General features: G+C 36.5%; 2 protein-coding genes across 2 annotated transcripts; one reads left to right on the top strand and one right to left on the bottom strand.

Annotated features, from left to right (window-relative positions):
• The first annotated feature begins 4914 nt into the window (after positions 1-4914).
• Positions 4915-14360, top strand: ace2 (angiotensin I converting enzyme 2). The gene is made up of 18 exons (XM_038283260.1): positions 4915-5195; positions 5276-5434; positions 5562-5655; positions 6529-6672; positions 6997-7112; positions 7197-7302; positions 8011-8108; positions 8211-8383; positions 8842-9068; positions 9774-9918; positions 10126-10224; positions 10465-10587; positions 10713-10888; positions 11418-11476; positions 11572-11669; positions 11785-11901; positions 13169-13363; positions 13450-14360. Exons 1-18 carry the CDS (start codon positions 4977-4979, stop codon positions 13583-13585), a joined length of 2484 nt encoding a protein of 827 aa, XP_038139188.1. The 5' UTR covers positions 4915-4976; the 3' UTR covers positions 13586-14360.
• A 167-nt stretch (positions 14361-14527) lies between these two features.
• On the bottom strand, positions 14528-22355 carry il1fma (interleukin-1 family member A). The gene is made up of 7 exons (XM_038283261.1): positions 22214-22355; positions 21986-22104; positions 20202-20298; positions 18968-19409; positions 18622-18747; positions 18384-18523; positions 14528-15067 (listed from the first exon to the last, which is right to left on the bottom strand). Exons 1-7 carry the CDS (start codon positions 22223-22225, stop codon positions 14849-14851), a joined length of 1155 nt encoding a protein of 384 aa, XP_038139189.1. The 5' UTR covers positions 22226-22355; the 3' UTR covers positions 14528-14848.
• Positions 22356-22566: the final 211 nt, after the last annotated feature.

Below are 22566 nucleotides of genomic sequence, written 5' to 3'. Positions count from 1 at the left end.
CTAGTTTATGCAACAGCTTTAAAGAAAAAAGCAAAATACTAAATATCAAATTTACATCCTGCCTTTTAATTCAGGGGGAGTCATAGAAGCTTTGCATGTGACTCTTGTAATGAGGAAAAAGAGGAGAGTAGCTCACTGGCCTGGGCTGCAGCTGCTGTGTCTGACAACCTTTTGCCTTCTCCTATTTGATAAGTCCAAGATAAGGGATTAAGACCAAATTTTCTGAACGTCTTGGCAAAATACATCTTACTGCTTAAGATGATCTGGGATTCTGACTGCAAATTCGGCAAAGCGACCTGGCTCAGTACATGATTCCCAAAGCTGTTCTTTCGTAGATCCGTTCTAAAAGAGGCATGTCTGTTTAAGTTAAGTGCCAGATATTCTGCTTTTATTTATTTTTTTTGTTTACAATTAAAATAGGTGAGATGATCAAATAACTTGATATTTTGTTACACAACATTTAGAGGTAATTACTGCATAATCAGCAGGTATTTTTACCCACATCTCATTAGCAAACAGCTCCATATGCTTTAATGGTTCCTTTTTCAGACAACAGGTTTCAGCTCCTGGATAAGGTGAGATTTTAGTCAGGGCTTATGGAAGACAACTTCAGAATAGAATTGTTTTTAGATATGTGCTTTGTTTATCCTGTTATAAGACTAATGACCTATAAATGAGACCAAGCTTTCTGACACTGGGCAGTACATTTCTCTCTAGAATCACTTGATAGTCTTGAAATTGATGGTACCCTGCAGAGATTCAAGACACCCTGTGCCAAATGAAGCAGCCCCAGAACATAACAGAGGCTCCTTCATGTTCCACAGTAGGGACAGTGTTCTTTTCTTGGTATGCTTCAATGACAGCAGATTAGATAGGGTAGACTGTTCGCTGAGATTTTAAGCAGCTTTCATTTTAAAATTTCCCACCAGATGTTGATGGACTTCAATGAGCAACATCTGGAACTGTTTAATTACTTATTACTTTTCCAAAGGGAAATTATTTTCTAGACACACAGTTTGATTCAACAACCATGGAAACTAGAATAAATGTGCATTCTGAAATAAGAAACATCCAATTAACCATAAAACAGGGACTAAAATAGAAAATAAATTAATCCTTAAATTGGTCTCATATATCTGTATTCACAGGAGGACAAGAAATATATTTTTAGAAGATAGAGGTAAGAATGACAACTGACTCCAGTTAATAAACGTTAAACATATCTCTTCTGTTTTGAAAGGTCTAAAGCGGTAGTGTTAGTACCTTATTTCTTATTGTGTATGTGACCTAAAAAAACTAGCTTGATGTCTGTTTCCTAAGTGAAGGCTGACTTGAGTTCAGTCATTGTGCACAGAGAACATCTGTAGATTTAAAGTTGGCTCAGGTGTGGTGTGGTGTGTTTGTGGTGTGGCTCAAGAGACCACACTGTACAATTTGAACTGTTCAATCCCCAGATTTCTTTGTGTGGGTTTTCCTAAGACTTTTAAGTTTTGAAATTCCCCTGACAATTTTAAAATTTTACTCTGTGAACAATACTTAAAAAAATACTTCTCTGCTCTGGGAAACATTTTTACTGCAGGGATGATCAGGGAGCTGAGATATGCATATGTGAGACCGATTAGCTGAGTATTTGCAATGTGGGCGAGTGTTCAGCATGCCATTAAAAAATTCAGTTCAATTCAGTTTAATGATATAGCTCCAATTCACAGCACATATCATCTCAAGGAATTTGATTATTCAACCAGATCATACAGTCAGATTTACTGACTGACAGTTTTCTATCCAAGGAAAACCAGTTGAGTGCATCGACTCATTGATTAGATGGCAATCCTTCACACTAGCATGCTTGTAGAGACAGTCAAGAGGAAAACTCCCTTTTAACTGGAAGAAACCTCCAGTAGAATAAGTTTCAGTGTGAGTGGCCATCTGCTAAGGCTGACTGGGGTTTAAAGAGACAGAAGCAGACATACAGAAAGATGCAAAGATACAAAATGCAACTGTCAATTAGCTCCACATGCGGTCCGTCCAGGAAACACAAAGCCAGACAGACGAGCTCCAAGCCAGCTCCTATATCAAAGGAAGAAGAGAGCACATCCAGCCAGTCACATTCAAAGAAACTGGACTACACTGAAAAACAGGCCGAGCTTGAACTTCTATAAGCAAAAGTGTTGATGGCAGAAGCACAGCTGATACTTCTCTCCAGGATGGCGTCACAGCCAAACAGGAACAGACCAGATGAAGCTACCATGATGAGAAAAAGAGTATATATATAAAAAGAGAAAGAGTATAACGTTAGAGATCAAAGTAACAGATTCTGCAGAATTGGAGAATAGCAATGGAATGAAGCAGCATGATGAAGAAAGGGGTCCCTATGTCCTCCGGCAATCTAAGCATATAGCAGCATAACTACAGAGATAGGTCTGGATAACCTGAGCCACTATAACTATAAGCTTATCAAAAAAGAAAGTTTTAAGCCTACCCTTAAAAGTAGTTCTAAAACATATACAGTAATTTTTTATTATAAACAAAACATAATCAAATCTTGATAGTTCATTATAACTCACTTGTTCCATCACACACTAAAATGGTGCAGATTATTATAAACAGTTTTTTTCAGATATGCATTCCTTTTTAAATAATTCATTAATATCTACATTTTTACATATCATAATTGAAATTGACATCAAATTAACCATAAAGAAATTAATATTAAGAAAAAATAAAAATCAGATACAAAAGATTAAGAGCCATAAATTCAGAATATTTAAAATATATAATTCTCTAACATCTCAAAAATTGTTAAGCAGTGTTGATAGTAATAAAAAACATATCAAGACAAAAATTTGTCCCTTCTATCGCTGTGTTATGGGTATTCCAAAAATAATTAAAGAATTGTTAAATTTCTTACATACCTCTATCTTTTCTGAAACTAAATAGGAGGAAATTTATACTTTAATAAAACATTTCTATGAAGAAATTTTACATTAAATTAGTTCATTTTGTTTTTGAAACTGCTAACTTGCCAAATAAGTTTACATCCATTAAAAGAAGTTTACTCAACAAAGTTGTTTTTTTTTTTTTCTCATGTTGCTGAATGGGGTTTTCCAGAATACTAAGCCTTGCCATTGTCTGATTCATTTGCCTGTAGCCTCTGGGCTTAGCCTGTATATAGACATGTCTGCAGTAAACTTGCAGTTACAGCAGATTTCAGACACTGCAGAGTGACAGGGTCCTGTCATCGGCTTACCTCTGCTGTGCCTAAAAGGCACATGTTTGGCAGCACTTGATTCAGGTGTATCCCAAAAAATAATTAGTACCTGGAGGAGTTCCCAAAACCCCCACATGACTTCAGCAATTCATAAAACAATAGTTTCATCTTTTTTCAGCTCTCGAAATCATTTTTATTTTTGAATCGATTAACATCACTTTTAAAGGTGAAGAAAGAACTAATGGTATATATATATGTTTATTAAACAGTAGTGTTCTGTTTTCCCTCATAATGTGTATGAAAGTAGAGTAATGTAGTTACAGAGCACCATTACAGTTAAAATTGAAAACAGAGCTGAGAAAATACGTAAACATTTCCCTCAGTTTGGTTGTATTGAATGCCTGGAAAATTATATTTGATACTTTAGACAGTTTTTATGTTTAATACATTTTCTATTTTATCTTTCTACATATAACTAACCAGCTATCCTATACACTAAAGAAATAAAGACGAATAGATAAAAGAGTAATTTGCAAATGTTATGGAATATTCCGAGCAAAGTGGCATATAAAAGAACACCAAAATACTATAAATTGATTCAAAATTTAATGATTAGAGAAAAAAGCACATGCAAGTTGTACAGTAGACATAAAGTATATAAGCGGAGATTAAGCATGCTATAATATTGAAAACTTTACATGTAAAGACTACAGGAACATTAAATATCTTAAACAAAAATTCAGGGGTCAAATAAAGATAATCTCACACATATTGTTCTTCCAGCAACAATGTTCTACACTCCCAACCTTTTCAGTAATTAAATATGCTTTTAAACATGTTTATTGCAGGATGGCATTTATATTTTACTCATGTTTAATATGTTGAAAAATATTCCCTTTTTTATATTTTAAAAATTTAAATTGATATTAGCTGCATCAATTAACATCAATTCAAAATTACTTATTTTAATAAAGGTGTTAACATACCGTAATTCCAAACACTGTCCACACGAGGGCACTGTTGGATTCCAAATAATTTGTGAAAAAAATGTCTGTTCTTGTTTTTGTTATTTGAAAAGCTTGCTTTAATCTTCCCATTTATTTATTTTATTTTTACAGTGATTGAAGTTTCACCCAAGTAGCTACATTAAAGTAAAAATAAGATGACTATGACATTGAATGTTTGTTGAATGTTTGTTTTAAAGCAAAGATATCAAACAAGGAGCCGATATAAGCGGGTTCAAGCTATACATGTTAGTATTGAACTTTAACCTCATTGCTGATTTATTATCAGTATTTAGAACCATAATTCATGACTTGTGTTTCCTCCTGGAAACCCACTAGGGTCTGGTAAGGGTGTTTGCAAACCATTTTAAGTTATTTTTTTGTGTGATTTTCTGCTATTTTCTCCCACAGTATAATTTTTATGATACTTTCATTTTTTTAATGGTTTATGACCACTTAAAAAAATAAATCTTAAACCTACTGAAGTTAGACATTTTAAAACTAAGTCACAAGTAACAACATCGTAAATGTGCAAAGTCTTCTAAAAAAGAAATGCATTCTATTTATTAGCTGATAAAGCATCAAGGTATGACTAAGACTCTGAGTGACGCTGAGTGTTCCTTTTGCATATCGCATCTGTAAATGAAAACTCTGATACACCCTCTCTAATGGCTCTGCTGTCCAAAGGCCAAGGCAGCTCAGAAGATTATCAAAACTGTATAAGTGTACAGTGAGCTTCTTCCTCAGAGTCACTTTGATTGTGTATGTATGAAGCAGAAGAAGCCAAGATGTCTCCTGGGACTTTCCTAACACTTCTGGCTGTGTCCTCAGCTGTATTTCTGGTGACTGAGGCAGACGTGGAGTCTGAGGCGAGGGAGTTTCTGAAAAGGTTTGAACAGAATGCCACTGACAAGGTGTACCAGAGCTCATTGGCATCATGGAACTACAACACCAACATCACTCAGGAGAACGCAGACAAAGTGGTAGGTCCTTGATTTCTTCATCGATTCATCTTGTTGTTGTTGATCACATTGTAATAGAAATCTGTTATTACTGTATGAAGTCAGAACAGGGGAGGATTTGGAGCACCTACTACAGCCAGATGTCAGAGGAGTCGCTCAAATATCCCATCGACCAAATTAAAGACCTGCAGATGAAATTACAGCTCATCTCTTTACAAGACAAAGGCTCGGGTGCTCTCACCCCGGATAAAGCTTCACGTGTAAGACTTTTTATTCTAATATTCCCATAATTTCTTTATGGTTTGTTCATACAGTATTCAAATATTTTTTTTTCTAAAAGGTGTTTTAAGCATTATATTATTATTTTCTGTGAAATATTTCTTGTAGCTCAATGAGATCCTGAATGAGATGAGCACAATCTACAGCACTGCAACAGTCTGTCTGCCCGACAACCCAACTAAGTGTGAGACTTTGGAGCCAGGTACAGTCTGTTATTAAAGAAAACAGCTCGTGTGACATAATGGTGCTGACAAAGATAGATAATGAAGTTATAAATTAACAAAACCTCACAGAGTCAGAGGATACCCTTATGATAACTCTACCATCTATGCAATCTTTACTGCGACAGATAATATCTGTAAACAATGATCTGAACATTTACTTAAATGTCCAATCCCTCCTCTCTTTGTGACTTTCTTTCAGCCTAAGACTAAAATAACGGCAAATATTAATCAATATTCAATCAATATGGCACACATTTATGTGACTGTGTATACCTTATAACATTATCCTAGAACATGTTGCATCATGCTTTAGTCTCTTTGTCAATAAAAAGCAGTCATTTCCTCGTGTATCTGTTTACTAAGAATTGTGCCACTAAATAAAAACAGCTGTTTTGAGTTGTTAACTTTTCCTGCTTGTCTCTGTATGCTCTCTAGTGAATTTGGTCCAACGTTGTCTTCTTTTTCTCCCTCATTTTATTGAATCTAAACTCTCTGAACAGATTCATCATTTAGTTACAGAGAAGACATGAAGTGTTTTTATACTCCCTTTTAAAATGTCTGTTTTGTTAGGTAAAAAAAATCAGATAACTATCACATCCTAAATATTTCCACATTAAAGGGACCCATAACATGTACTATATAATGGGACAAATGCCATTTAAGGGAGTAATTTTTGCTTTTCCTACACTGCAGTCAGTTATACTTTGTCATACTTATGCATTTTTTTTTTCATGTTTTTTTCAACTAAATAAAATAATCTGTTTCTATTATGGCTCTATTCACTCACATTGTAACTTTTCTATATGTGTGTTACTATTAACAAAGTTGTTTTATTTTCATCTGAATCTCAGAACTGGAGAAAATTATGGCCAACAGCAAAAGCTACTCAGAGCGTCTCCATGTGTGGGAAGGCTGGAGGAAAGAGGTGGGGAAGAGGATGAGGCCTTTGTATGAAGAGTACGTGGATCTGAAGAATGAAGCATCCCAACTTAATGGTAAATAAAGAGCAGGGAGACAATGTGCCAGTGTCAGGACAGCTTCAGAGTTTGAGCTGACGGACTATAAAACTTCTACCAGGGAATAAAACTGATAAGGAACTGAACGGCGGGTTAGTAAAGATAAAGCCAGATAAGGCAGGAAGAGATGAGAGTGTTGTATTACTTTATGCCCCTTTTGTTAGGTTTATCCTTAACATCACCCCTCCTCTTGTATTTTTGGTTAAATCTCTGTGTAAAAGAAACTTTGCATCCTGTTATTCCACAATTATTGCACAAACAGACAGCGTTTAACTTGGTTCTGTGACCCTTACAAACCTTCAGGCTTTAAAGACTATGGAGCTTACTGGAGATACAATTATGAGACCCTGGAGGACGATCCTGAGTTCAAGTACACCAGGGATCAGCTGATGGAAGACGTTCGTTCAATTTACAAACAGGTTATTATCTATTAACAGTTAATAACAGTGAAAATTGAGTGTGAGAACACTTTTGGGGATGTCATTGTCATACTTTGCTTGCAGATCCTGCCTTTATACAAGGAGCTGCATGCCTATGTGAGGGCCAAGCTTATGGAGGTTTACCCAGAGTACACTGACTCAGAGGGACCCCTGCCCGCCCACCTACTTGGTATGTTAACGTCATAATGGCATAACTGAGGCATACAAGTTTTAATATACATAAACTAAAAATGTTACATGGTGTTTTTTTTCCCATAAAATTCTTACTTTCAAAATAAAGCCAAGAAAAATGTAATTGCTGCATAATCAGGCTGATAGCTGGTGGAAGCAGGGTCAAATGGGGTAACCAAGAAAATTTTATGAACTTGACTTGATGACGGTTTCATCCAATCCTGTATTAGAGAGAAAATACTCTGTAATTCAGGATACAAGTCCACAGATAACAAGACATGAGTTGAGAGCCAACGGGTGTCAGTAGAAGTGACTAATGTTCCTCAAACATCAAACATTTAATTGTTCTGTCAATTACTCATAATAACCCTTATGCTTATTTGATTTTTAATCTTCGGTTTTCTGTATTATCATACTTGTGATAAAAATGTAATGCATAGATGTTTAAATACTAATCATTTTAGGGAAGGATCAGTTAAACAGATTTTTATCCTATTTGAGTCTACCATCAGAACTGGAGTTGTCTCCCTCTGTTGGTCAAAGTATTACACTACAACTCTACTGAACAGCATTAAACAGAATTTATTTTAAAATCTGATTACATCTGATTAAGATAGCTGTATTCTACAGTTGAAATAACATTTCAGGATCAATTTTAAGCTTCAGAAAAAAATAAAAATATATTAACAAGTTTTTATGGTTTCAGGTGACATGTGGGGACGATTCTGGACCAACCTGTATAATATGTCAATCCCCTATCGTGAGAAAGAAGACATTGATGTCAGCAACACTATGGTGGAACAGGTGCATTACACATATATACAAAATGAAGATAACTACAATATAGAGCGTACACTTATGGAAAATAAAAATTGTTTTGTGTTTTAAATTTTACTTAAATTTCAGGGCTGGGATGAAATGCGTTTTTTCAAAGAAGCAGAGAAGTTCTTTATGTCTGTGGGGTTATACAAGATGTTTGACAACTTCTGGACTAACTCCATGGTGGTGAAGCCAAACGATGGAAGGGACGTAGTCTGTCACCCCACTGCCTGGGACATGGGAAACAGAGAGGACTTCCGGTGGGAGAAAGTCAAAAACATGCACATATTTTTACATATTTAGGTGCCGGGCTCACTGTGTTTTAAAGATAGGTATCGATTACACTGTTATACCAGCATTATAAATGGAGAGGTTATTGGAAAAGTGATGAATCGTTCACTAAAGTTCCCTGCCAATAAAGATAATCAAAGTCAGGATTGTAAAATATGAGTTTAAATGATTACCTAGCAACCAAAAGCGATAATGTTTGCTTAAATGTTAAGTGTTATATTTTATGACTCAACGTGTATCCGTTTGGGTAAATATTACTTGAATAAAAGCAGCCATAAAATTGTAGCTCGTTGACTCCATGTTTGTTAGACCGAACAGTTCAGGAGTATTTTATTGCTCATATTGTTTTATTGCTGTTGTTGAACTGCTGTAAATACATTGCCCCGTGTAACTGCTGAGATTAACACTTATCCTGATATGTCTCCAGGATCAAAATGTGCACCAAGGTCAACATGGACGACTTCCTCACTGTGCACCATGAGATGGGTCACAACCAGTACCAGATGGCGTACCGCAACCTGTCCTACCTTTTGAGAGACGGGGCTAACGAGGGATTCCATGAGGCCGTCGGAGAAATTATGTCTCTCTCTGCTGCCACGCCCAAACACCTGAAGAGTCTGGGACTTCTCTCTGAAAGCTTCACTTATGATGCTGGTGTGTTCATTATGCGATCCCAAACACTGAACCGCAACATTAGATATATGGCAGTGATTGTTTAGTAAAATCTAAACCATAAAGCTGAACCACCTTAATCTGAACATATAGTCCAAGAATTTTTCTTCTAAACTCAATTTCACCCAAGCATTGATATATAGGTGTATTTTGCTGATTATTCAAGTTTGTGGAAACCTTAGGGGCTAAGGATGAACAAAGCTTGTTAATGATAAAACCTCAAGATTGAAACCTGGCCCCTACTTGACTGATAACAAATCAGATTGTTTTTTTATTGCCTTTTGAAAAGCTTGCGGGTTAAAAACAGCTTCAGTAACACAGGAAGTTTCAAAATAACCTGACCCTAGACCCTTAGCTAACTTTGTGTATGATAACGTATACTGGAAATGTCATAAAGATAAGAATAAAGAATTAATCTCCTTTGCTTTAGCAGCAAATATTAAAAGTGTATAAATGCAACCATAGCAAAACAGTCTTAGACTTACGGAAAAGTTAGAATATTTGTGTTTAGAGATTAAATGATTTTCCATGGGCTCATATTAATCACCTGTGCCTGTATGCCTTTCCCATGTGTCTCTGTGTTGCATTGTGATAGATAGGCGCTGATCGGGCACATAGAGAAAATGAAATAACTGACTTAATAATCCTTTTTCCTCTTGTTTAATTTTCTTCTGTTCTGTTTTGTAGAAACTGAGATCAACTTCTTATTAAAACAGGCCCTTACCATCGTGGCCACTCTTCCTTTCACCTACATGCTGGAGGAGTGGCGTTGGCAGGTGCTTGCAGGGAATTTCTCCAAAGATGAATGGATGAAGCGCTGGTGGGAGATGAAGTAAGAATTAATGGGGTCTAATTCAGTGATGCTCCTCTTTTCATCGGTTTTTTTAAACCAATAAAAAAAAAAAACATGTTCTGATTATAACCCTAGGGAATATGGGAAAATAAGAGAACTTCAAGTGTTTGGTGTTGTGGAGTGAAGTAGCTTCCTAACTGCAGATCTGTCAGTGTGCTTAGTGCTGATTCAGCTTTGTCTCAACAGGAGGGATCTGGTGGGAGTTGCTGAGCCAGTAGAAAGAGATGAAACGTACTGCGATCCACTCGCTCTGTTTCATGTATCTGGAGACTACTCCTTCATCAGGTAACACATTTGTTTTAAGGTTCAGCATAAAGCAAATGGAAAAAAGTTTTTTTTATCTTTTGTCTAAGATTAGCTTATTTGTAATCTTAAAACTGAACGTGTTATAATCTTAAAGCTTCCTTAAAAACAATTCTTTTTCTATATCACTTACAAAGGAGAAAGTAACAATCATTTTATACGTATAAAAGTGTAACACAAGCTCAGTCTAATAATGTGTTTGTATTGCTCTTTCCTTTCCAGGTATTTTACCAGAACCATCTACCAGTTTCAGTTCCAGAAAGCGCTTTGTAAGGCAGCTAATCATGTGGGTGATCTGTCCTCATGTGACATCACTGGTTCTATGGCAGCAGGAACCAAGCTGAGGTATCTACTTCATGTTTGTGTGTACACTCCATGTCTTTTTCTTCTACATAAAGATAATTAATGTATGTCTTCCATATGTTTAAAGTTACAAGGATGTTAAAAGTATTCATGCTGCTTTTCCACAGAGATATGTTAGAATTAGGGAGATCTCAGTCCTGGACCAGGGCTTTGAAAACCATATCCGGAGATACAAGAATGGATGCTACTGCCTTGTTAGATTACTTCCAAAAACTTTATGACTGGTTGAAGGCAGATAACCTGAAAAACAAGAGGACTGTGGGCTGGAAGAAAGCAGATCCATGTGAGTAAAAATAAGATCACTTATTTAGCCTTTTTAAAGCAGATTAGCGAGTCAGAGTAATATATAGGCATCAGCAGACAAATAAAATGATAATCACCCATTCTTATTCTTAACTATCCCACCTATTAATTCATGTCTTATTTATTCAAGTTATTGGTCAATTTAATGTTTTGGATTAAATTGACCAATAAATCTGTCAATCAAGAGCTTATTGTATGATTTGTGACTAAAACTATTGTTTGAAGATGCATTGATATTAAGAAAATATGAAGAAAGAAGAGAATAAACACTAGATTTGAATTAGTTTTTCCAGGAAAACCTTATTTTTGACCGCATTTGTTACTAGAAAGTAGCTCATAAACAACTTGGATGTGATCAATTCATTAGTTTTTCTTTTTTCTTTTAAAAATAGATTATGATAGTATCATCCTAAACAATCTATCAACCAGGCCAGAGATTATTTATAGGGGACAACACAGAGATTATATATGGGGGAAAACCAAATCAATTCTTATTTGTTTATTAACAGCTTCAGAACAAGCCATTAAAGTGAGAATAAGTTTGAAAGCTGCTTTGGGGGAAGATGCTGTGAGTATTATCATATTCGGCTGCAATGAACATGAAGTCCAGTCTGTATTTTTTTTCTCTTCTTATGAATATTATGTCACAAACATCTCTTTCAGTATCCCTGGAATGAAAACGAGATGTTTCTCTTCAAGGCCAGTGTTGCTTATGCCCTGAGGCAGTACTACAGCCAAAAGAGGCAGACACTTCTTTTCACGTCAGTATCCTGCTTCATCCTGAGGATTTTAATTAAACAATTCATTCTTCTTTATTAACTTGGACCCTGTGCTTCTGATGTTTTCTGATATAATTTTTTCACTTTACCCCCTTAGATCGGAGAACATTTTCACGTTTGATGAAACACCAAGGATCTCCTTCTACATGAGGGCCTCAGAGCCAGGAAACCCCTCTGCCTATATTTCCACATCTGATTTGAAAGCAGCCATCAGGTTGGACTCCCATTTTATTTACCACATAAAACAGTCATTTGGTTTACATGAAGCTGTAAAGGTTATGAGGTACACTTTTAAAACAGATACTGTATACAACCTTTTCTTCTTAATATCTGACATCAAATCAAGCCAAACCTAACCTTAAGTTATTATTCTCTTAGTAATTTATATTTTATAAATGCCTAAACAGTAATTTTCTATTGCATTTCTTTGAAATACTGTTTCATATTTTGTTTGCCTTTTGTAAATTGCATTTTAGTACACACACTTTGGTTTTCCCTTCACAATAATAGCTTACTGTATTTTAACCCATTGTTCCTGAAAAAGAAAACAGATGTAACTGAGTTACATTTGTAACTTAGTGATGGAAACTTTATCTAATCTTTTTTTTAAATCAACCTATTTTTTTTTATCTACTTTATTTGGCAGCATGGTAAGGATAAAGGTCTATTTGGAATTCCAACAGGTCCCTCACATCCTTAAAATAGTGTTTAAATATTTCAAAGTTAGCTCAAGTTTCTGTTCCAGCAACACATCCTCATAGCATGCGATCTCTTACTGTATTTTAAGATGGTACAGTAAGAGGTTGCATGGTTGAGATGGGGTTCAGACTTTCAACAGCATATCTTCAAAAATTAAGGTCTATGACTGTATTTTGCAAACACAATTTAAGCCTTTTTTTGTTCATTATGGAGTTATGGCCCCTTTTAGCCAAGCAGCTCTTCGGGTTATTGATTTGTTTAGGATCGATAAAATATTTTTGAATTGAATTGCATTATTTCAGTAGTAGTGGGTGAAAGAGAACAGGACTTGTTCTACTGTGCTTAATGGCATTCCCCTACCAGCTTTAGCCAACATCTTCACTTTTAGGTTTTTATTTGATTTTACGGCTGGGCATTCTCATGTAATTTGTGTTTGCACACAAAGATTTTGACAGGATGACTTGACACCTTGACATAATATCAAGCAATCAGCTAAAAGTGTGGAGATTTATCATTTTGTTTGTGACATTTTAGCTGATTTCTCAATCATATCCATGATGTCACCCAATAAAGCAGCTTGTTGCGTCAAAATAAACTAACCTGAGTATACTGTAACTAATAAGCTATCAGAAGCTTGCACAGCTGCTACGTGATTTGCTATGTTTTTTTTTTAATTCTTTAGAATTACTTATAGTTTATGTAAACTATAAATAATCTAACTAAAACAAAATATATTTTTATATGAGTGTATCTATAAAATGCTCATTTTGCCATCCATCCAGGTTATCTCGAGGTCGAATCAATGAAGCCTTCCAGTTAGACGACCAAACTCTTGAGTTTGAAGGTATCCTGCCAACGCTGGCCCCGCCTGTTAAACAGCCAGTGGAGGTTTGGCTGGTGGTATTTGGTGTCGTCATGGGCATCGTGGTGCTGCTGGGTGTCTACCTCATCATATCTGGTGTCAGGGAGAGGAAGAAGTGAGTGTTGTCTTCAGAAAACCTCTAACGTGTTAACCCATCACTGACATGGAGCTAAAACATGTTTCTGCTTTTTGTGCTTGTAGGAAACCTTTGAAGACACCTATAGAGAATCCTTACAGCATAGATGTTGATGGAATTAGTAACAATGCCTATGATAATAGAAGTGATAGCAGTGATAGCAGTGATAGCGCTGATAGTAATGAACAAACTGGACTTTAAGGAGCCAAAGACGGGATGACTGCTTTTGACTCGGGGAGCTTAATCTCATGGTCATTTTGGTGTAATCTTTATTTGCATTCTTGTACTTGATAAATGTAAATATCTGTGAACCTTTCAGTATTGTAAATATCCTTGGTTATAAAAACCAGGACATAATAGACAAATAGTGTAATATTTACCAACAGCGTACCTAAATGGTGTAATAAGATTGATACATAGTTTATTTTAGTTTGATAATGCAATTTCTGCCAATGGGACAATTTATAAAATACCAATGCAATGAAGGTGTACATATAATTTTATGGTACTTAAAAGCTGCAGACAAAGTAGGAGAATTTATTTGAAATTTGTATATTATATTAAAGGGTTTTACTAGTTAAACTTCACCCACTGGGAATCCGCTGCGAAAGCTAAAAGTTTTAACTCTAACATGTCTTTTTGCATGTACTTTTTTTTCTTACTTTTTACTTTTCTACAGGAAATTATTTTTTTAATTTTTATTATAGTACCTTCAAAGTTGAGCTACGTTATTGGCTGATAAGCAAATTTTATAACACATATTCTTAGACTGAGATTAGTCTAAAGATTTTATTTTATTTCACAAATTCGATAGTTGTTTTAGAGTTTTTAGGCCTCTGCTCAGAATAATACAAGTGCATTGTAATTGAAACATAAGAACTTTAAGATCACATTGAGAAATGTAATAAAAATTGGAGTTAAATAAAGTTATGTATTAACTTATGATCATAGAATAAAAATGTATTTTTTCCTGGTTTGAGCTGACTTAACTTAAGATCTGAAAAGCATGTGTATTTCATAGAATTCCATTATGTACAAATCATTGTTTATTTTACTTTGAGAAGCTTTATAATGTATGTTTAAAAAGTTAAACAAGCTCTTTTAATATCCATCCATTTTCTGTCACGCTTTTATCTCAGCTGGGGTTGCGAGGGGTGCCTGTTATCTAATATGTAGTTTAAATAAAGTCACACATAATTTCTTTTCAAATAATTTGAAAGGTTAATAATACGCAGCAAAAACAATAGCAAAACATTGTGAAGTATAAAAATAGTAAAACAGTTGTATGACACATTTTTACGCACATCCACCAGACCACAGCTCTATCATGTGACTTTATCATTTGTCTCCAAAATAGATGCGCTGAACAAAAGCGCTTCTGTCATGACTGTTCCTCTTGTTATGTACTAACTATGTGATGACTAAGATTAGTTTTTTTTTTAGGCTGTAAAAAACAACCCTCTTTCACTTCTGAATAACAAAGAGGAATGACGACTCCCCCCTTTCTCCGTCCGTCTCAGCCATTTCTACCAAGTCTGTGTTGGCTATATGGATGAACCATCCTTTGTAGAGAGCAGATTCAAATGTTCGCTGTTTTGTGCGGTCAGCTTTCATGTAGAAGACAAAGGAGAAGGTGCACTCATCGCTCTTGGAGATCTGCCTGAGTTTCTCCTTTTCACATGTCTGAGTACAAAAAACAAAACAAAACATCAATTTAATGAATTTGGAATTAAATTAAGTGTTCGGAGCATAATCCCTTGTTTCTATATAACATTGTTCAAGAATAAAATAAAGATTCCTGGATAAGGACAAACAGACACAGATGCCAGAAATGTGGGGTAAAATAATGACAGAAAATGATCCAAAACATAACATCCCTTAGAAAGCAGCAGACATAATACGACAACCAACCAAATACACTACTGTTTATAAAGCAAAACCAGAACTCTCAAAGATAAAAAGTGTCATTGAGTTGGATGCCTCCTTTAACTAGGAAGATAAATTGGTTGAAGTATTTGGGTTATTTTCTTTCCATCATAACACTCCTGTACATCAAGGATTTCACGAATTGCAACAGCTCAGTTAGGAAATTTGAAACTTTTTGTAGATGCTGTGAAAAAACAGAACATCACAGACTCATTGGACTGTTGGTAAATCTGATTAATTGCTTTACAGCAGGAAGGTCTATAGTTGGGTTATCAAGTGAGGTTGTCTTCAAAAACATTAGTTTCTTCACAGAATTAAAAAAGATGGATGCTCCACAATTGCTATGTAAATTGACTCAATGATAAATTTTATGGCATACAGGTGCATTTGTTCCAGTATAGATATATTAAGGCAAATGTAAAGCAAACTGTATTAAAATCCTCTGACCAAAGCTTAAGGCCTAAAGTACAGACAAGGAGCATTAAATATAAAAAGAATAGGGCTGAAACACTTTGCCAAAAGAATTCACACAATTGCAAAAGAACATATCAAATAAAATGTGGCCTTGAGAGAACGATCCCCTTTCCTTCCGTTTATTTATATCAGCCAAAATGTCACAGTGCCCAGATGTTTTGTATCCCTAAGGATGGTGTAAATATACCCAAACAGTATATTTTGGCACTGAAGATTAACCCATCAGATTCCAGAGTTGATTCTAGTTCCACAAAATAAAACATATGACAAGGATAGTCAGTATAGGGGCATTGTTGCAGATAAACAATCCATCTTGGTAACCTTTTTATCTTCCATTAGGTAGGAAAGTGTTGGGATCCTCAGGCTTGCCCACCAGAGGGCGCTGAGGATCCTCTTCTGCTCTCTTTGTCTTTCCCTTAGGGCTGGAGTCACTGTCAAGGTTCTGGAGATTACCCTCTGCCTCCAGCAGAGTGCGCCGTGGGTCCTCCTGAGGTGAACCTCCCACACACCTGTGGCTGATCTACTAATCAGGAGGACCACAGTATATAAGCTGACTTCAGACCTTGATTCCATGCCAAAAATAATAGGGAAACATCCAACGGGTAATTGTTGTTATTGCGGAGAAATCGAAGGAGTAGAACATGTGTTGATCTATTGTAGCAAATATACAAAAGAGAGGAAAGAACTGGAAAGGGTAATGGGGAGTTCAGTAAAGATGGCAGATTTATTAGGGAAGCATCAATCAGATAAGATAATTAAAGCACTTATTAAATATTTAAAAGATACAGAATTAGCTGGGAGAATTTAGTGTGTGTATGTGCGTGTGTGTAAGTATAGATAGAATTTAGTTTCATGAAGATATAAAGATATACAGACATATTTCTGAATTACATCTCCGTCCAGTTGATGGCGGTAATGCACACAGGATGCAAACTGCCAGAAAACTCAATAGAAGAAGAAGAAGAAGAAGAAGATTCCATGCCGCAGTGTTGATCTTAGTTGGTTAGCTTCCTGAGCCTCTGTTACTGAAGAATCTTTGTTATCTCTAGTGTGAGATCAGATTCTAACTCTTCCTTGTCTCTGCCTCACAGGAATCCTGTCTCTCGTGAAAGCTCTGGATGAGCTTAACCTCCTGTCTCCTCGTAAGCTCAGGAAGAGCAACCTCACTGGAACCCTGTCTCTGGTCTGCAGCTCAGGGAGAGCAGCATCCCAGGAAACCAGTCTCAAGCCTGAAGCTCTTGGAAGGTCTAACCGGCTAATCTGCCCTGGTGAGCCAACCCGAAGATTCCTACGTGGTTTAAGCCTGAAGACTTCCGTGTGGAGTTTCCCTAGAGGTTCCCACGTGGATCTTTCCCTGATGTTCCCTGCTGAGAGCTGGATGCTCAGCCTGAGAATTCCTTCGTGTTTCCCCTGATGTTCTCTGCTGTAAGCTGAAAGCTCAAACCCAGGACTGCCAGGCTAAGCCTGAAGCTAATGCTTAGCCTCACATAACTCAGCTACCAGCCATCTCCCATTCCCTGCACAGACCTAGTGAACCAGCCCCCTGCCTGAACTGTTTTTAGTTTATTATTCATGTGCTTGTGCTCTTTGATAAACTCCTTGGACTTTTACCAGTGTCTCCATGGTGTTCTGCATACTTGGGTCACTTTAGAGAACCCATCTTGACAGAAAGGAGGAAACAGTAATGATTAGGAAATGAATGCATGCTCTACCTTGGCCACACTGTGGCTCCACCCATTTTATACCTCATCCAAAATACTTATATCATGAGCTATTTTCTGCATTAGTGCTGCTATAGGCTTAGACTGCTGGAGAACATAGGGACCCCTTTTGATCATTCCATCTCTATTCTCCCATTCTGCAGACGTTATGATGTCTCAGTTTTTTCTTATCATAGTAGATTCATCTGCTCTGTTCCTGTTTGTCTGTGATACCATCTTGGAGAGAGGTGTCAGATGTGCTGTTGCCATCAACACTTTTGTTAAAAGATGTTGCAACTAAGCCTGCTTTTCAATGTAGGCATGTTTCTTTGACTGTGGCTAGTTGTATGTGCTTTCTTTCCTCCTTTTACATGGAAGCTGGCTCGGAGCTCATCTGCCTGGCTGTGTGTTTCCTGGACAATGCCGCCTGCTGAGCTGGTTGACGGTTAACTTTTGTATCTCTGCTTCTTTCTGTATGTCTGCTTCTGTCTCTTTGAACAGAAATCATTGAACTAATTGACTTGAAGGCAGTGAGTTGAAGCATCGGCTGGTTTTCCTTCAATAGAAAATTTTGAAGCAATCTGACTGTATGATCTTGTTGAATTTTCTCTGTAAAGTGCCTTGAGATGACATGTGTTGTGAATTGGTGCTATAGAAATAAACTGAATTTAACTCATAAATGGGCAGGACATTGCAACCTAAAGCAACAATAGCAGGCAAAGTCAAAGTTAATTTGTGAAGGCATTGGTCCTGACAGCAGTATCAACGTTCTGTCAATCGCTCCCTTAATCTCTTTAGATTCCATCAAAATGTTGTGTTTAAATCTAAGTCTATACCCAAATGATAGAAGTCATTGAAAAGAGATGAACATCAGTGAGATGTGACATTCCACATTTTACCTCTGTTTCTAGGCGCACACTATCTCCTTCCTTGCAGCATCTAAGAAAACAATTGGAGCCTGTTAGGTTTAGGACCACTGCCATTCCTCTGAAGAACCTTGACATTACATTTGACTTGTAGTAGTAGATGGTGATCTTCTCTGTAGGAAAAACAAAGATACATTATTGTTACTAATATTAGCTCCTAGAGCCGGTGTCTAGCCTGCAGGCAGGGTGTGCACTGATCAGTATGACTAACCTGGATTTGGTGATGTGTAGACATTTTTTTCTGAGGAGATACATCTGAGGTAGCGGTGAGTGGGAACATGTTTTATTAAGACATCAGACAGCTTTTCCTGTCTAAAATTTATGTCTCCCCTGGGAACTGAAAATGGACATAAATGTCAGACACCATTGACCTACGATGCTTCATTCAAGTAAGTGTTGCTTTTTTCGTTTTGTCTGTTGAAAGGTAAACCAATGACCATTGCTAATATAAATGTATTAACATGAAACTGTATAAATAGAAGCTACTCCAGGGTAATGAATCTTTCTATATGACACACCTGACATGATAAAAAAAATAGTGAAACAGTTCAAGTTACCAAGTGTCACTGTGCTGGATTCAGCCACCACCACAATCTCATTGAAAGTGCATCCTGTCCCATTACATCCCTCACAGGGCGTCTCAGGATTGCAGCCTCTGCCTCTCACCACAGAGATGCTGGTTTTTGTCATGTGTATCACAAGGAGATCCCGCTCCTCGTTTTTGCTGTTCTCTTCTCGGCATGCATCTACTGAATCTTGTGTATCATTTCCCTCTCCATCTACATCATCCCCTTCTACATCATCTCCTTCTACATTATCTCCTTCTTCGTTATCTTCCTCTTCCTCATTTCCTTCATTTTCTCCTTCAGTATCTTCCTGCTTTGTCATCTCCCAGGAAAAACTCAGAATTGTGGACTCCTTGTCATAGGGTTGCAAGGTGTCCTCATCAGGGGGCAGCTGCTCTTTGCTTTCACATATTTTTCCTGGCTTGTGTACTGTCTGAAGAAACAAATAGGGGTTGATTTATGCAAACAGCAACAGAAATTCGATACTACCACCATTAAAATACATTCTCAATAACACAGCAAATCAAATATATGATCTGCCATAAGAAACGTGCTTGGACAATTTGGTGAACAGAAATGAGACCTGGTTTAAAGAGCTGTGCCAAATAAAAAGTTCTGTTACTCTAAATTGGGTATGCCCAAGTCCAGTTCTTTAAAACTTAAGCCCTACAACACTTAGATGCATTAATCTCCAACAGACCTGAGTCATATAGCTGAACTCCCTCTGCGGTGAACCTATCAGCTCTCCAGAGACATATCAAGTCATTAATTTCATTCTGTTTGTTGGAAAAAGCCGTGTAGTTATAACTTTGTTTATGCCCCCTGGTATGGTTTGCAGCTAGGAGGTGAACCACCAGCCTGTCTCTGACCCCATATTTAGCTCCATACATCTCTTCATCAAAGGCTGTATTTTTTCCTCCTGAAATAATGCATCCCAAAAGAATGATACTACCACCATAATATTCCACTGTGCAGTTATATTTTGGATAATCTAATTTAAATACATTTCACACTTCAGACCTTTATTTGTAAAAACAATAATATTCATTTGTAAAATGAAAAGCATGTGCTATTTTACAATTAGTTTTTAGTTTCTGTTGGTCTATCAAATACAATACTATAAAACTGACTAAAACATATGCTCTTATTTTATTTAGATGGTTAAAGACTATAAAATGTAATATGTTCAAATACTGTAAAATAGATCTGGAGTCAATTAACTCACCAGCATTGGGTTGCCTTCAGCGATTATTTGAGCCAGCTTTTCAGGTTCTAGATCTTGCAGCTGAACTCCATTGATCTCCATCAGCGTGTCTCCTTTTCTATAGAAAGTGTAACAAATGATATTGCCATTACCAAAATATTCAGAAAATACCTAGAAAACATATTTATTAATATCTTTTAAGTAAATTATTCAACTGTAACATTTATGGATTCTAGATTTTCATAGGCTGCCTCTAACCAGTTGCTTAAAACAAAGGAAGAATATTAATCATTCTTCAACCTCTATAAAAAAAATAAAAATGTTTTGCCAGATTTTTCAAATTCCTAAAACATCATGACTAATTAAAATAGCCTATATCTGTCATGATCTTGACGCTGAAGGCTGGCTTAATTGCTCATTTCATTTACCTGTCTAACCCTGCCCGGTTTCTGCTCCTGCCTCTATTTAAGCTGCTTGTTTCCAGCAATCAGTACCAGATTACTCTTAAGCCTTTTGTGTAGAGAATTTTCCAGCATTACTATCATTTTCTGTTTGCCTGACCTTTGAGCTTGCCTCTTCCTATTCTGATCTGGTTGCCTGACCTGTCTCCTGACTCCATTTGCTACTGTGGACTGAAGTTGGATCTGCCACTTGACTTCGCCCTGTGGATAACCCTGTCTTCCTTCCTGTGTCTTGTCAGCCGACTGGCTGGAATTATTCTTGATCTCCGGGCACGGACTGAACTGTGAAAGTAGGATAGTGGCTCATGCCTTAATAATCATCCTCCGTCAGATTACCATGGTTGCTAACCTGTGTTTCTCTCCTGTAGAGGTCCCTGCCTAAGATGTCCTAGTTGCTGCTACCACAGATCTGCAGTCTGTCGTTAATAATAAATGCCTTTTGAGTTATCCCACTGTCTGTCTTGCTTTGAGTACGGGTTCTCTCTGATCTGAATCATTACAATATCATGCAAAATAACTTTTTTTTCCAACACTGTTATATTGATATCCCTTTATATACAAAGTGGTAAGTCGCTTGATTCACGCAAAACTCAGTAATCCTCATGAATTCTGCTCTTGGACCAGCAGCCCCTTCCAGTCCTGGAAAAACTAGTGGCCAAGCGGGTATATGTAGAGCAGGGAATACTGTACCTGCCCTCTTCAGGAAACACAGTTGTTAGATCTGCCCTCTAGCCAAATAAACAATACAAAAGTGGTCTGTAATCAGTGAGTCTTGTTTAGTTTTTTGAGAAAATTTGTTTTTGTGGTCTAAAAGGCCTCTGATTTTTTTAAGGCTCCCTCAAAAGAAGCCTTATTCGCCAGAAGTGTGAGGTATAATGCTGCAGGGACAAAGTCACTGAATGGGTGGCACCAAAAGAGGAGAGGCAGTGTTGCACTGAAGTCAGCAATCATTCTTTAGGTTTTTGAAAATAAACTAATATTTCATAAGAAATATAGAGCCAAAGACAGTATTTTATTGTATATCTATCTTTATTTGACTTTCAATGTATAAGGTCTTAAAGGTCTAAATTTATCCCACATCATAATTTTATAGAGTTGAATAAACTGACAACATACCTGAAATCTTTTTTTAAGCTAATTCACTGATCAGTCTCATCATATTAACTCTTACGTTTTGATTAATATGATGCACAGCTGTAAATTAATCAGCAAAATTTGAATCTCACTCGTTCTCCATGACTATGAGTTCTCTGATAAGGTTATCAATGTCATTTTTTAAATACACAAATGTTTGGGATTTTAAGATAAAACAAACCATTAAAGGGAAATATTCTTAAATCATACCTCACAAACATTTTCTTCCCAGTCTCCTTTTTGTATTTCACCACATTTCCCACCTCATAGTGGTGTTTCCCCTCATACATTTGGTGTACAATCAGCACACCCCCATTAACAAGAGAATCCTAAAAAAACAAACAAAAGAAATACAAATTAGAATTTATCTGAACTTGATCACCAGAATCAACAAATACAACAGAATCTGGCCTATAACGGTGTTTTTGATTAACTCACCTTCATGTCCATGTTGAAGGTTGCGTCTGCCGCTGATAATGTAAATGTGATTGGTCAGGTGGAAGCAGCCTATTGTTAAAGCGCTGGTGTTTAGCTAAGGACAAGAGGAAGAAGAAAAAAAGAAGCCCATGGCACAGTTAGAGATGAGGAACTGATATCTGAAGAGGAAGCAAGTCTGATTTATATTCACTGGAGAGGAGGCCTTCTTTGTAATTGCTTAGAAAAGAGAACTGGTTAAATACATGTAGGAACAGGACTACAATTATAATAACAAAGCATTTTTTTTTTTTAAACCGTCAGTAACAAAAAGTTCCTAAAGAAGTGATGTTATCTCAAACATCTCAAATAAACCG

Source organism: Cyprinodon tularosa, unplaced genomic scaffold (genome assembly GCF_016077235.1).
Source record: "Cyprinodon tularosa strain WSP-4 unplaced genomic scaffold, ASM1607723v1 ctg191, whole genome shotgun sequence".
NCBI classification, from domain to species: Eukaryota; Metazoa; Chordata; class Actinopteri; order Cyprinodontiformes; family Cyprinodontidae; genus Cyprinodon; species Cyprinodon tularosa.
Note: the sequence above shows the minus strand (reverse complement) of the source record. Positions and strands in the feature narration are given on the sequence as shown.

Coding starts and splice junctions, on each gene's coding strand:
- ace2 (XM_038283260.1), top strand. CDS start 4,977: ATGTATGAAGCAGAAGAAGCCAAGATGTCTCCTGGGACTTTCCTAACA. Junction 8,109..8,210: donor GCAACACTATGGTGGAACAG/GTGCATTACACA, acceptor CTTAAATTTCAG/GGCTGGGATGAAATGCGTTT. Junction 10,889..11,417: donor CTGGAAGAAAGCAGATCCAT/GTGAGTAAAAAT, acceptor GTTTATTAACAG/CTTCAGAACAAGCCATTAAA.
- il1fma (XM_038283261.1), bottom strand. Junction 18,748..18,967: donor ATCCAGCACAGTGACACTTG/GTAACTTGAACT, acceptor GTCCATTTTCAG/TTCCCAGGGGAGACATAAAT. Junction 18,524..18,621: donor CTACACATCACCAAATCCAG/GTTAGTCATACT, acceptor TTTTTCCTACAG/AGAAGATCACCATCTACTAC.